At 41.3% G+C, this 16,169-nt stretch overlaps 1 protein-coding gene across 5 annotated transcripts in view; it reads left to right on the top strand.

Moving 5' to 3' along the window:
- Window positions 1-1,459: 1,459 nt before the first annotated feature.
- The window catches only part of LOC122974730 (pleckstrin homology domain-containing family A member 5-like), a 249,428-nt gene continuing 234,718 nt past the window's right edge, over window positions 1,460-16,169 (top strand). The window contains exons 1-6 of one of the 5 annotated variants that reach the window (XM_044342621.1): window positions 1,460-1,616; window positions 2,060-2,098; window positions 5,412-5,542; window positions 13,064-13,274; window positions 13,405-13,481; window positions 14,360-14,417. In XM_044342621.1, the coding sequence (XP_044198556.1) occupies window positions 13,183-13,274; window positions 13,405-13,481; window positions 14,360-14,417 (227 nt within the window). In that variant the 5' untranslated portion in view covers window positions 1,460-1,616; window positions 2,060-2,098; window positions 5,412-5,542; window positions 13,064-13,182. Of the gene's footprint in view, window positions 1,617-2,059; window positions 2,099-5,339; window positions 5,543-12,747; window positions 13,275-13,404; window positions 13,482-14,359; window positions 14,418-16,169 lie in introns of those variants that run through there. The other 4 variants (XM_044342619.1, XM_044342618.1, XM_044342622.1 and 1 more) reach the window with 4 other exon arrangements.

Genomic DNA, 16,169 nt, shown 5'->3' with positions numbered 1-16,169 from the left:
TCTTGTTTGTGCTTAAACCTAACCAAAGCCACAACATTGTCACAAAAAATGATGTCGACCTGCTGATAGGGGCATCAGATGAGAAGACACTTCTACTGTATGTGTCATTGTGGAGGGCAGTTACAAACTAAACAACATTGTTTAGTTTGGAGGACTTGTTGGACCAATGTCGGATAAAAACTAGATGGCTGTGATTGATTCTCATGGTAATTCACCTCCCTTCTTGCAGGTACCCATTGTTCTCTATGCAAGTCTACACACTGGGTTGACAAGCATTGACCACTGTCCTTTTTTCCTCCACTGAAGGTGTCAACTTTTCAGAAAAGCAGCATTTTATCACATTTGTGTAACTATCTCTTGTGATGTGTCCAGAGTGAGATGGTAAATGGACTGTACTTGTATAGCGCCTTTCTAGTCTTCCGACCACTCAAAGCGCTTTTTACACTACGAATCACATTCACCCATTCACACACATTCATACACTGATGGCACAGCCATCAGGAGCAATTTGGGGTTAAGTGTCTTGCCCAAGGACACATCGGCATGTGGACTGGAGGAGCCGGGAATCGAACCGCCGATCTTCCGATTAGTAGACGACCCGCTCTACCTCCTGAGCCACAGCCGCATAATTTCCACTGGGGATGGGGGAAACATGTTCCCTCACTTTTCAAAAATCCTACTTTTGTCCTCCTCAGTTTCATAGTTTCAGATTGATTTTCTTGCTAAAAATCCCTCTGAACCGCATCCTCTCACTGTCCGGCCAGCAAAATCCAGACACTCATCAATCACTCAATAATATTCATGCTGAATTCAACTTATAAACTTCTTCTTGTAAATTGATTATTGTTGGTCCTAAAACCAGCCTATAGACACACTACAACCAACTACTGGACTGGTGTTGCACAATATACTGTGGTGAATTGTGGGATACACTTGACTCTGAATATCACTTGGAAGCTGCATTAGGAGAAGTGTGTCATCAGTGGGGGTTAGGTCTAATGTGTGTTGGTATATTTAAGATATGGGACACATTTGCCTACTTCCTGGCAGTGTGTGAACGTGCACTTTAGTGCTCAAGACTGCAAGTGTAGGTGTTGGGAGGCACTCGTATTCAACCTTCTCTGCATGTTTTTGGGGTAAAAACAAACTGTTTAAACTACTTACACAATGAGGAAGAATACAGTATTCAGTGATGGACTAGCTACATGAAAGTGTTTTCCAGTTATATGAAATCTATGGGGTATTTGTAATTAATGGCTTGTAATTAGCATCCAAAACCACTGGCGCTTAAGTGTACTTAAGTGACACATTAAACATCAGGTGCAAAACACAGAGGAAGATGCACTTGCACAGAGCACTAAAGAGGAAAAAATCTGCTACAGAGACCAGAACTGAGTCAGTGACCCAAAAAGACAGAAGTTTCATACACACACACTCAGATACACCACATACTCTGTGGAGCTATATTGTGAAATGAAATGTCACAGGTATGTCAATCATCTTCTGTGTGTACAGTGTGAGTGGGAGCCGGTGAAGACCTGCAGACTGCGGGGCAGGTACCTGAGCAGGCTGTGGGCAGCCCAAATGAAATGGAGGTCAAACTGTCTGCTTATGAGGTAGGAAAAGAGACAGGCTGACATTATTGAGGAGAGACATGGGAGCAGGATGGAGGCGGATGAGGCACAGATACTGTGATGAGTGATGAGGATGTAGTGAGACAGAGGAACTGCATGATACACTGAAAATGGAAGTATGTGAAGAAAAATACAGATGGAAGGAACAAACCTTTCATTTCTGTCAGTCTAGAGTAGTTCATCATCAACACATTATACCTGCCCTGGCTGCTTTGAGGTCATATAGTTTAGTTACATCAACTGAATGGGGAGCCATTTTTTAAGGTGATTACGTATGAAATCAACAGAAAGACATGAGTGTATGCAAGCAGACACAAATTCACTGAAGCCAGCACAAACTGAGGCGAGATCCAAGTTGGAAATGTTTGCACTTGATTTAAGAATTTGTGCTTATCCTGAGGCATGCATTACTTTATTTCATTTAGGTACAAAGAGAAGAGGAAACAAAGAGAGTGGGGATCCTGGTGAGTACTGAGATCAGCCAGAAGCTGAGCTGCCACACAGACACATGGGTGCGTGTTGCTAGCTAGCTTACAGCTAACATCTGTACAGTTGATACTTCGGCTGTTTGGGGTGAATAAACATAGAATGCAAAAACACTCCATTAGAAAAATTCATGCCATGAATGCAAAGTGTTCACTATGAGCACCACATGAATGGAGATGTCATCTGTCAGTAAAACATTTTAATAAAGGTATCTCAACAACTACTGCTCTTATTGCCATGGATGTTGCTATGGATAGTCATGATACACAGAAGATGTTTCCTAATGATTTTGGTGTTCCCCTGAACACTCCTTTCCTTATCTTTATAATACACTAAAGGAGGTCAACTAGAACTAAAATAAATCTAAATACTAGGAGAAACCTGATGATATGAAGAACTATAGTTCAATCAATACATCCAAGGCCAAATTAAAAAAATCTACTAAAGCCCAATCAGCTGTGAGACCACTGAGTCTGATCTCCAGCTATGGTCTTCTCATTAGCGCAGGTAGTCTTGCTTTTAATTTAAGTTTACATTATTAATTTCTAATAGACATTGTGGGTGTGTGTGATGTGCTGTTGTGTGTAGCTTTGTATTTTGTATGGTGTGTTCTGTGTGGGTTTTTGTGCTTTGTACTGTTTGTTGTTGTGCTGTTGTATGTTTTGATTGTGGGGGACTACGGATGCAAATTAGCTTCGAGCTAACTCCGGTGCAGTGCATCTTTAATGTTTAAAACTGCACACTGTCCCAATCAATAAATCAAATCTACAAATACCACACGCTATCCCAATCAGTGGCATTAAATTTACTGAGCACATTCAAGCTCTCTAGAGGATGCATTCAAAGCTTTTTACTAAAACCAACTTGAGGCCAAATTATGGAATGGTGCACTAGATATCTTGTAATCTAATGGGAGATTGCTATGAAATTAACTGAGAACATTTATGCTGCTGTAATAAACCCTATTTAAGGACCGCTGGTAAAGCTCTAAGAAAAGAAAAAAAGTGTGTGGCTTGGTCTGTCCAATACTTTTGAATGTTTGTGTGTAATGAACATTGCAGCTTCTAAGGGCTGATAGTAGGGCTTTAGATTCACTGTTTTGTCTTTAGATGTAATATGTAAGGCAGACACATGTATGTATGTTGGAATCTATGCATACTGTATCTGGATTATCTGAATTATTTCACTGCGGGTGCCATATGTGAGACAGTTTGCTGTGACACTTTTTGTTTGCAGTATCATGATTTTAACATTGTTATTATATACTTCTAAATACAGTAATTCTCCACAAAAAATTGCCCTCTTCAGTATAAGAAGCAGGACAAAGAGTGTAACTGCTATGTGATGACACATCGCATTAAGATAAGGCTGTGTAATTGGTTTCTTACCAATTAAAATGAAATATACAGTGATGAGACATCCCTGAGAAATGTCTCAAGTCTTTTATTTAATGTTTGAAACATCCACAACAGCAAACAACGGAAAACTTAAGTATTACAGAAAAAAAGGCAACGATGCCTGACAGATCTCAGAGTGTATGTTGTTTTTATTGTGACTGTACACTCACAAATACTCAACAGTTGTGTAATATATTAAGGGAAGGAGACACCAAAACAAGGCAATATGTAAAATCCAGAAGAAAGAAAAGTAGTCAGAGCAGACCATCATCGACTGTAACAGTAAGACACACCATGTACTTAATATTACCTCACAAACACTACAAACTACTGCTTCAATGACCATTGAGCTGAATTAACATCTCTGACAGCATTATGTGCTTCAACAAATGAATATTTCATGCAAGGCAATGTACCATCATTGACTGTCCACCCCATGGAAAATCAAACTGAAGGCGCAACTAAATATCAAGCACACACTGCTTGTTCTGTACATTTAGTATATGTTGTACATGTTTGTGTGTGCTCTTTATGCTTGATTTAAAAAAAATATGAGATGTGTTCATGCTTTGTGTTTATGCACCCATGTGTGCACATTAATGTGAGTGTACAGTTTTGCAGGGTTTAAGCATGTAAAATAGGTCATACATGGTACTTCAGGGCTAATCTCTGGAAGTAACCCCTGACCAGTGGCCGGTTGCCCCATAATGTGGCTACTTAACTGGAATAATTAACACCCAGTGGGTTTGAAAGGATTTCAGCCTGTTGCGTAATGTTATTTACCAAGCTGCTGTCTTTGAAGAAGAAAACTTGCTGAGACGGTTGTTGAAGAAAAAAAAAACGGATGAGGAAATCACCAGGGAAATTATTTATGTGAGGAGTTGCAGTGTTAAGCCAGATATCTGTTATTTGAAAATTGTGACATGTACTCTGACAAACTGACTGCCGGCATGAAAGCAAAACTCAGTTCTGAATATATTTCTAGGAGCTCTCTGCGTGGAAAACAATAACATTTTAAAGAATGATCATCCATATTCTCTTAACTGCTTCCCCTCTATAGGTCGCAGGGGGGCTGGAGCCTTTCCCAGCATGCATAGACCAAATCTGTCTCCAACTAAATATGTTCATATACTACTTATGTGCTTTATAAAATTCACTTTCAAGGAAGCATAGTTGCTGCCAGGAATATGTTAACTAGAAACATTTCTGGTAATGCTTTAGATTACAGCCCGCAACGTACAACATAATTATTCCCAGTTTACAGTGTAATTTCTGTACTGATGCTGTACCAGGAGAGTATGTACTGATACATACATGTAGATGAAAGGGAACAAGATGTGAAGTTAGGGAATAAGGGGGTACCTTTTTTTTTCAAGGAAATAAAATAAATCTGTCTACTCTGAAACTGAAACAGCTAAATGGAGTTCATTCATTTTATTATTTACACCTGTGATTTTCCTAATGTCACATTCCAAAATATCTATATATGAAAAAGGTCAATTGTTTGGTGGACATCATCAGAACCATCTGTTGGAGTAAAGTCACCCCACTGATAATTGTGTGATTCTGTCAACATGAACAAACTAAAGAAGTGGAGGAAATGTGCAAAATCACAGAATAATACTTAAAAGTATAAATTAACTTGATCATATAAGCATTAATCATGCTTCAGTTGCCAAGAGTGGATATCAACAAATTAAATACATTGTTAGTGAACAGAAAACAGGGTCAGCAGTGACATCACACATGAGGGGAATGGGACTGACTTGTAATTAGCCACTGATGCAGCGCACCTGGTGAACACAAAGAGAACAGTGGATGCTGAGTTTTGTCATGTCAAATATGTGAATTGTTTGTTATTTTGGACCTTTGTCATCACTCTTTTTACCCATAGAATAAAACCTGCAGTGGGCAGGTATATGCTGGGAGAGGCCTACAGTCGGAATGGCTACCAATCACCACCAGCCTCAAAGGAAGATGTTGCGTTGCGCGGCAGATACAGAGTCCAGTCCTGTGGACAGACAGGTGAGTCAGACCTGTTGCCTCCAGGCCAGGCAGACAGAACACTCTCACTAAGGACAAACTAAGGACAAACAGAAACATTCTCTTGTCATATTTTCTCCCAGGATCCTGTCCACTGAGTGACTGTACTTCCTGTTTTAGAGACTAAAACAGGGCAGCACATTTACATAAATGTTTAAATGCTGACCTTTAATCATCACAAGCTGCGTGCACCAGTTATTCATAAGGTCAAAGACTAGTTATAACCTAAGTGTTCACTAAGTAGAGATTTATTCATCATTAAATTAAAACCAGTTGTACCACACAAATTTCTTACATTTTTATGTTCTTACTTAAAAATTAGTTGTAATATTCACATCTACTAACTGGCAGGTGGAACTGTTGCGTAAGCTAGCTAAATGAACCATCTGGCAAAGCTAACGTTTGTTTGCTAATATCTTGCTAATATCCATTTAGATTGAAGTGTTAAACTGTGTTCAGACAGAACGTGAAGCGATTTTTTGCCTTGCATTACTTATGCAAGTTTGACTGCTGAACCATTTGTGTCACCCAAAACAGCCAAAATACATGTGTACTGTGTACAGTACATGTGTACTGTACTGTACATTAGCTGTAAGCTAGCTAGCAACGGACAGATTGACAGTGCCTGTGGGAGATTTTCTGTTTGTGTTCAGTTCGGCCTCTGACTGAACTCAGGACTCACCAAGAACTCTTTCTTTCTGTTATTTCCCTCCAGTCTCTCTCCTCTTCCCTCTTGTCTCTGTATGTTTATGAAGTACATTCATAAATCCCTGCAAGCATGTAATTTTTTTGCTCAAGTTGAAACATTTTCATTTCATGCAGATGCATATTTGTGTCAGGTCATGCCAATTTGCAACAATTTGCGCCACACCAGGCGAATTTGTGCCTTCTTGCATCTTTGCCTTGACTTTGCCATGTCTAAAGTTCGCTCTGCGTTGTGTCTGAACACACAGTAAGAGGTAGTAGTATGGAATGTGGTCGACATATGTGACCTCACACTTTACATTACACAGAATACAAATACCTCAAATTGCAAAACATTATGCCAATAGCGTTAGACTACATGACCGAATAACATTGGTTAGCTTTGCATAATCAGATATTTCCCTCTAACTGTAAACTGCATGAATACTACTATAAAATATAATATAAAATCCACATATTTCTCCAGGTATGTAGATATAACTAAAATAAAGTCATAGCTACATTCACAAAGGATTGGCAGTTCAGTGTATTTAATCTTTTGGCTCCTAAAACATATTTTTGGTTATGTTAGAGCTTGTGATGCGTTTGCTAGCTAAGACATTTCTTAAGTTTTATTGGTGCTGTCTGATTCAGTTAATCAGTTTGAATCTAGTTATTTACTAAGAACTTGGGAAGGACTTCACACATAAACTTAGTGATGGATTTATGAGCAGCTGGTGCAACACAGTCCTGATGACTACATTTTTCCACTGAACAGAGTGAAACATGCACACACCCAATTTTCACATCCCAAATCAGCCTAATTGGAGCTTTAATCCAATCTGAATGACAGTTGACAGAAAACAGAGGAATGAGCGAGTCTGATTCATGTGCAGGAAAAATGCAGGAAAAGGAGCAAGCTGGAGAGCAGGAGGGAAGGAGTTGGAGGTGATCAGTTGTGTAGCATTCCATCACTGCTTCCATATCTATCCAGTGTAAACACACGGCGAGACAGAACTTATTGTATCAATGATCTATATGTGTACTATCACTGTAACTGATGAGCAACATTAATCACGTGTCACTTTAATCACCATATTCCTACAACTAGATAAAAAATATATATTTGTATATCTTTTATACTAATGATACTGTTGTATCATTGGCTGATACAACAGTTTGCCAAGCTATCCATAAATTCATCAGAAGTCTTGTCATTGTTAATTGAGGCACATTTTAGTCAGATTTAAAATTGAAGTTTAACTGGAAGATAAATGGGCATTAATAAACCTGCTGAAAATCTTAAGTGCATCTGAAAACTGATGTGTGCGCGTGCATGTGTGTGTGTGTATGATTGTGATTTGATCTGACTTGATCTGAATGAGCACATTAGGGAAGATTTTTGTAATATTTCAATGTTTTTATAATTTGTTGTTTGCCTGAGAGCTGAGTGCCTGCTGTTGAAAGACTGCGTGAGATATCTGTGATTATTGCTTTTAACTGTTTTGGGTGTCTACAGCAGAGATGAAGTGTTTGTTAATTCTCTATGGAGGCACCATGTATAAAACTAAATAACAGAAGTGTTTGGCCGGACCAAGACTACACCCATTTTCACCATGTGTTGTACGGAGGACCCAGAGAGTCTTGCAATTGGTACCCAGGAATGTGTTTTTTAATTCATTTCAATTAATTCAAATTTACTTTGACAATAAAATATAAGTGTGATCTGAAGTAAAATAAACTGAATTTAATTGATTGGAATTAATACACTACTATACAATGTTTAATTGGAAAACACATCAACTCCAATACTCCACAAAGAGGAATTAATTAAAAGATTAGACTAGAATAAATGAATCTTAGCAATACCTTCTGATAACAATTGATAAATAGATCATTTTTTAAAAAGTAAGTGTCCACCACATAAAAAGTGAATATGAAAATTCATTTCAGCTGACTTTACAAATTAATTTAACAATGACAAAATGTGAGAACTCACAAAGTAACATAAAGAAATTAAATGGGAGGATTGTGTTTGCAATTTTCAATTTTATTCAGCATTGATTCATTTCCTTGTTTTGTTATCACTATGTTACGGGACCTTGTTGCCAAATTTTACAATACAGTTGAGAAGTATAGCACAAGCCAGTGTCTCACTTTGTGACTGTAAATGCTCTGAAGATGGCAGGATTTAATCACAGTTGGGGGCAAGATGTGGTTTGTTTCTGCAGATGTTGCCAGAGCAAGACCGTGGAGAAGGGAGTAAGAAAAAAATATGTTGTTGATGTTTAAAGCTGCATTATTTGTTTTTGCAGACACTTTGGGGCAGCGGAATGAGCTGAAAACACAAAATCTGAGACCTTACAAAGTTCTAGCAAATGTGTTAGCTACATTAGCATTTGCAATCATTTGGAGTCACATTTGTGGCCACCTGATTAATTGAAATCTTCATACGATGCTTACATGCAACATGTACACTGTGAGTGTCAAGGGTCACTGTGATCATCCCTCCTCTCCATACTGGCTATGAACTTCACTATAAGCAATCCACAGTCCCCATTCTGTGCAAAAATGCATTCTTAAGTTTAACCAGAGATAATATTTAGCAGTCTGGGTTACACAAATGAAAACAGCTGCATTCAGCTAGCCTGATAATTCCTTTCACTTCATTCAGACTGACATTATGTTCATGTTTGCCACGACTGGTTGCCCTAACTAATCAGCAGCAGTAGTTAACTTACAAAAATGTGTAAAGCTGCGTCAATTTCATCCACATTTGTTGCCTTTTTTATGGCTGTTTTTCTTTTATGGATGTAGCGAGCTATCTTTGTAAGGCCTACTGTTAATCCGACCTACAAAGCTCTGAGAGGTTCAATTGTTTCTCCAATTGGGGGAAACAAAGTTCATTAGCATTGAATTATATGGTCTAGACACAGCTAAAACGGTGGTTACCTACCTGGGGCTCTCAGGAGCCTGCAAAGGGGTCACATCAAATGTAAAGGGTTGCAAGATGATGTACAGAATTGGAAAGCAGCTTTTTCTTATGAATTACTGTAAATTTTACTTCTTAAAAATAATTTAACAAACTCTTTAGTTGAACTGGTTACAGCTGATAGATGTATGCAACCTGTGACTGGGCGTCACAGGAAGACATTGCCTTGTTTTAACAGGTCACAGGTCAAAAATGTTGGGAACCACTGAGCAAAGAGAGGCTGAAAAGCTCCGTGGAACCCAGGCTTTCATCACTTCAAGCGACACCTTTCTCATTACTCATATTCATTTAATCCATTGTTCATATAAAAATATTGATTAGTGCAGCCTTAAGTTGATTTTATATTGTAATTAAATGAAACTATTAGGTGTCTAGGAGGTTGGAAATATGTCTAAAAATTCAACAAAGTATGAGAAATTTGTAAGTTAGGGGCTAAAACACTGAAGACCATCAGCATGGTTCTTAAATCAACCACTGAAATTACACGTCACCTTCAGAGCATCTGAGGAATCCACACAGACACATAAGTTATTGTCATTGCACTTACTGTCGTCACCGGCTCTCCAGGAACCTGTCAAAGTATGGCTAATAGCTTTGAGCCCCGACAACAATACTGCAGTCAACACATTACACCCTAATACTGTTTGTCCCTCCTTGACATCCACAGCCTCAACGAGGGTCTAACAAGCATGTCGGTGCTGACATGCTCTCTAATCGGCTAAGAACCTGCCTTTAACAGGGGGGCTTAGTAATTAAATGGCTTTATGGAGGGCTGGGACACACACACACACACACACAGACAAATCTGCAGCTCCTGTCCTGTTGAGGGCCCTCATATACACACACACATACCAACTGTTATTTATTGGTCATATTAATAATGCTTTTCTAAACAAAAGCCCTATAAAACTCAATTAGAGTTATTGTCGTCATCAACAAACATGACAACAAACAACTTCACTGTTTTGCTTGAGTCTCACGGCTCTCATCAAACTGGTTTCCAGCAGCAGCAGGCAGCTATTGTTAATTTAAAACAGCAAAAACAACAAAACAAACAGCAAACAGACACAGTTAGCTATAGACTAGCTGGTGAACTTTGTGGAGCATTTAGCAGCTAAAGAGTCAGATATTTTTCTCAGGAGTTGGTGGAGACCAAACCAGAGTTAAAGAGAGTGAATACTGGACTTATATTGGGATGATCATGTTGCTCTCTGTCTGCTGGATGTGTAGGCAACCACATATAAGCAAATGTTAATGTTGTGTTTATGGCTTGTTCAGTTGCCCAAGTGGCCAAAAAAAATCTGTTGATGTTTAATGGTTTAAATACTACTGACTATCACTGAAATATTTGGATTCAGACCAGATGTTCAAGTTTGAATTTTTCATCTTGAATTTCAGTGTCTGAACTTCACCAATTTGAACAACTTTATTTTTTGACCCGACATGAATTTAAATCAGAATTTGACTCACTGAATCCAAGCAACTTGAATATAGTGTTTGTTTTTTCAATGAAGGACGCTTAGAAACTTTAAGTTCAACACAGTCAAGTCACACAACTTGAAATTACTTACAGGCAATTTCAAAGACGAGCCGATTCAAATCGCATATAAATGGTTTTCAAAATAAAATATTTCAGTGGTGATTCAATTTCAACATTAAGATAGTGATCAAATTTCACAACGAGGTAAATTACCTTTTGACTATTATTCGCTTCCACAGAGGGAGGCAGAGGATTGTGTGTATGCGAGGCAGAGCGCGAGGCAGGGCGGCGGGCCAGAGGGGTGGAGGTGACGGATTGTGCAACATCTACAGTATTTGGCCAGGACTTAACAGTGGGAAGCGATCCTCCTCTTGGAAGACCATTTGACCTCTGTGTGTGTATGTGTGTGTGTAAGGGGGGTTAACGGGGTGTGTCTGTGTGTGTGTGCTCAGTATGCAAGCTATTCCTGACCTCGGGGATAGAGTTAACAACGTGTGTGTGTGCTTTGTCTAGCCTCATTAGGAAGCGTGCGTGTGTGTATTGTGGGAGCGAGGGGAGGGGAGGGGAGGGAGGGGATGATAGGTGGTTTGTTTGGGTGGCCGGGGGATTTCTAGCCAGCCAAGCTTTAAGTGTGACCTGTGATTGGACAGCAGTAGGCGGATAACAGAGCCACTGAGAGGACCAACCGCTACCACCAGCTGATCAATACTCGAGCGCTCCAAAATAAGCTCCCTGTCATCTGAGACAGGCAGGCCTCCTGAAGGAGCTGCTCATTACTGAACATTAGCGCTGTTATTAGCTCCCATAAGAGCTTTGCTGCAGAAAAGTGGGATTTCAGGATTAAACCATCAGTGCTTTTGAAGTATATTTCAGATTGACTGCTGAAAAGTGCTCTTCCAATTAGACAGCCCTGCCACTGACTGAAGATATGTTTAATTTGGAAAATACGTATATGGATATTCATGAAATGCACAAAAACTGTGCTGCATTTCCCTAATTAACAAAAACAGCGATCCCGTGATTACTTTTAGAGAGACACCTCAGTACAGGAGTACACAGACCACAAATGAAAGGAAAATCCTGAATAAATGTGGAGAAACATAACAAATGCTGGTGTTTCCATACAGATGTGTACTGCATGATTTTGCCTTCACAGTCACCAGAGATCAACCAAACTGAAGACCTGTTGGTCATTTTGGGGCGACATCACATCTGCACCGCTGCGAGGGTCTGCACACCAACGCAGACACCCAAGTATAAAAACAACCACCAGGCAAAGCTCTGTTTATACTACATCGGGTTGCTGCGTCGGTGGAAGTGTTCCCACATGTGCAGCCACTGCAGGTCCACATGTAAACTCAGATTCTGTTTCTTGATGACCACGTGCAGCCCGAAGCCTGCTTCTCGGTTCTCATACAATCTCACATGCAAGCGCCTTGTGAAGTGCCTCTCAAACTCCCAAACGCAACTGTCGTAGCTGTTGGCTCGTTGTTCTGTGGTACCCGGAGTTCCACACACTTGGAGAATCTATGAATGTATTTTCATATTGAAGCTGTTTTGGAGACCAGTAGCAGACCAGCACCTTGCTAAAGACGTATCTCTTTTTTTATCTGTTGGACATCTGTAAAAATGCAGATGAAAATATATTACTGTGGGTCACTGCAAATGCTCTAACAGATATTATACCAACCTCATAGGATATAAATAGTACAACAAAGCAACATATGGTCTCAATCAGAGCATCTAAGCACAGATGAAAATCTTTAGTTTTCTTTACACGTAATGTTTTCATGTTTCTCCACTTCTATGGCAGTCAGCTATGTTTTACATATATGAAAAAAATCAAACAATGGCAAAAGAGAAAAAGCAAAGTGGGAATGAAATTCAGTATGAAAGTTACAGTATAAATGCAAATATGTAGGAAGTACATATATGCATTAACAAAGACTTGCAACAACTTTACAAATGCACACACACACACACACACACACACACATATATACACTGTTTAATTCACACATTAATTTTTTAATTATGGTCATTATTTTTATGTATTTAAGCAGGTTATAAACTTTCATAACTGATTGGGTTGATTTGTCAGTGACGTCTGAATTTATTTGGTGCCAATATTGATTGATTTGATTGGTTGTTTATTGGTATTTTGATTGATTCTGGACTCACAGCCGAGCCCTGAAACACCACTTTAAGCTCCTGAAGGAATCATACAGGTGAACTTTCACTGGGGCCAATTTAGTCACACACTCATGAGGACGTCTGCCAAAAAAACACCCCACCGCCTCCTTCCTCTTGGCAGAAAATCATTGCTTGTGTCTTTATCCTCCTCCAGGCGCGCTCCCGTCTCCTGTAAACGCGCGAGGGTTCCCGTGTGCGCGCGCTTGGCACGGCGCCGCGCACTCCAGCCCGTGTGTGTGTAGTAACCCAGAGCAGTAGAGCTCTCAGCTAGACATGGCGGCGGATCCTAAGCCGGACTGGCTCTCCTGCCTTCCCTCTTCTTGGAGTTATGGGGTGACTCGGGATGGACGCATATTCTTCATCAAGTAAATATCATGCGGATACATGGATTTATGGATACACACTGGTTATTTCTCTGACGCATTTGCCTGTTTGTCTTTTTTTTTTTCGGGTTCTCTGTTCACCTTTTTCCCCCCCGTTTTCTTCTACCAACAGCGAAGAAGCAAAGAGTACAACCTGGTTGCATCCTGTTACTGGAGAAGCTGTAATCACGGGGCACAGAAAAACTCCAGGTAAATAATCTGAGGACGTTTTTTCTTTTTCTTCATTCCCTGCGAAAACACGCACATGCACGCAAGCGCCGCTTTGGGAAAGGTTATCCGCGCGTCACGGCGGAAAAAAAAAAAAAGGGGCGACAAGTTGCGGAGAGAACCGTGGAAGACGATGAGGGGGAGATTTCTTCTCTCTGCAGCAAAGCAACAGCCTCCTCTACTCCGCTCCCCTCTCCGCTCTCTCCTCTGGCGGACCATTACGCACGGCGTCCCCCTCCTCCCCTCCTCCTGCTCGCTCCACCTGGACACTTTGCGACACACTTTTTAAAAGTTCCGTCACGTAGGCGTGAGCTGATTTCGGAGCCGATTCCCTGCAGTGACATTTGACATATTTCCCCACTGAACCCCGCTTCGCTGCAGAAACACTATATTTCCCAAGCACGTATATAGGCACAGCGGCACGCTTGAGGAACAATGCAAGCGCGTCTCGTGCATCAGTGCAAAGACGATATTCCAAAATAAAAAAAACGCACATCTGCCGCGACAGGAAGGGGATGACGGGTGGGAAGGCATCGCTGCATGCAGATCAGCAGTGTGTGTTCAAACAGCTGGAGGCTGAGCAGTAGAACGCATAGAGGCAGAATGATTGAGCAATCCCGCAAAATCTGCTCTGGAAATTGGGGAGGGGAGAGGAGAGGAGAGAGGAGAGAGAGGGGGGGGCGCGGATTTGCGTAAAAGGGCACAAGTCAAATGAGCTATTTGTTGTCCAGACACTGCATTGCTGTGCAGGTGTGTGTGTGTGTGTTTGTGTAATCAGATTCATATCTGCACAGCTGCTTATGTTTCTGTGTCTTGTGTTTTTTTTTTTCTCCCCCCCCTTCTCCTCCCTGTCCTCACAGATTTACCAACAGGATGGGAGGAAGGATACACATTCGAAGGAGCTCGCTGCTTCATCAAGTGAGTTGGAATGTGTGGAGAGAGACACAAAAAGAGAGAGAGAGAGAGAGAGAGAGATTGATAGGTGCAGAGAGGGAGAGAGGCAGCCCGAGTAGCGTCTCAGGCGGTGAGGGGCTGCTTTGTTTGGTCGGCAGGCTGAGAGATTTCCCTCCGCTCTCATCAACGCCCACCTCGCTGCCTCTCTGCCCCGCTGGAGGAATTCACAAATATCTCTGTTTGCCTCTCCTGTAACACACACACACACACACACAATCACACACACACAATCACACGCACACACACGTAGACAATCTGTGTTAATGAATAGCTCCACGGTCTTGTCTTTCTCTCGCTGCTTTTGAGGCTTTCTCCTTCTATCAGTCACGCTCTCGCCCTTCACCTCTCTCTCTCACACACACACACACACACACACACACACCAGTGGAAGGATTTGCTCAGGAACAAGTCTCTGCTGTCAGCGGGACGCAAGTTTGACAAGCCAATGTGACTCGGAGGCTGCTCTGCTGCGCTGAACAGGCTCTACTTGTTGGCGTGCTGTGTGTGTGCGTGCGTGCGTGTGTGTTTGTGTTTGTGTGTGTGTGTGTGTGTGAGACCTACAGTATCCAGGGTTATTAGCGACTCAGCTCCTTGTGCACATTTGTGTAGACTACATGTAGATTTAGTGGACCTGTTTGACGACGAAAACGCCCCGCAGTTCCAAGCCACACACACACACACACACACAGCTGACACACACTCTCACACACACACATACACACACACACACACACACTCTCCCTGAGGTTGTGAGCAGGCACTTTTCATTTGTTCTACCTACTTTCCCACCTAGTTTTCCTGCTGTTGCTTTTGCTTGTCTGTGGCCATTTTGAGAGCAGCAGCTGACACATGGTGAGCTAATATAGCCACCCTATAAATAGCCCAGAACCGCTGCTCATCGGTATGTATGAATGCATGCAGAATGCACGCACACACACACACACACACACACACACACACACACACACATACACACACACACATGGACATGTAAATACACAAGCGCAGCTACATGTGTTTGAGTCCTCACACGCAAACACAGTCACTGGTCTGAAGAGGCAGTAAGAGATGTGACAAGCGGACAGATTTGAATGCAGGCGTGAACGCTGCGAGGAGGCGTCGGGATCAGAACGGGACACATTCAGAGGTGCAGAGATGCGTGAGAATCGTGTTTAGCAGCAGGGGACCGGCAAGGCTGGAGGAACACATTTGTGGGGCTCTAATGCAAAAAAAAAAAAAAAAAAACTTGCCGTTTGTCCCCTTCTGACCTCCCATCCCCCCTACCCCTGTCTTAATAATCTAATATATTTTAACACTGCAAGTCTACAAGTCAGGGGCCACATAATGACATCATAATGCAGGAATTAATATTATACTTTACTGGAGCAAATTCCCCCTAACAAATCTGCAGTCACTCATGTTGCCAGAAACTGACTGGCATGTAGTGGAGCTTCTGGGGGATTGGTGCCAAGAGCTGTCTGACTGACAGTCCATACCCAGCCCCCTCCTACCCCCCCTTAATTAATTTAAGACATTGCTTCATTTTATGATGCAATATCCCAAAAAAATTAAAAAGAGTGAATGCTAATGGATTTCTGACCACACATGGGGCGAGGTAACGGTGCTCCTGATCAGCATCGTGTGTTGTTATTCTCCTTACATTGGATTCAATCAAATGTAGCTAATTTTAGGGGCGCGATTGATCAGAAACGTCTT

This window comes from Thunnus albacares, chromosome 23 (genome assembly GCF_914725855.1).
Source record: "Thunnus albacares chromosome 23, fThuAlb1.1, whole genome shotgun sequence".
NCBI classification, from domain to species: domain Eukaryota; kingdom Metazoa; phylum Chordata; class Actinopteri; order Scombriformes; family Scombridae; genus Thunnus; species Thunnus albacares.
This window is presented reverse-complemented; position numbering and strand designations above follow the sequence as displayed.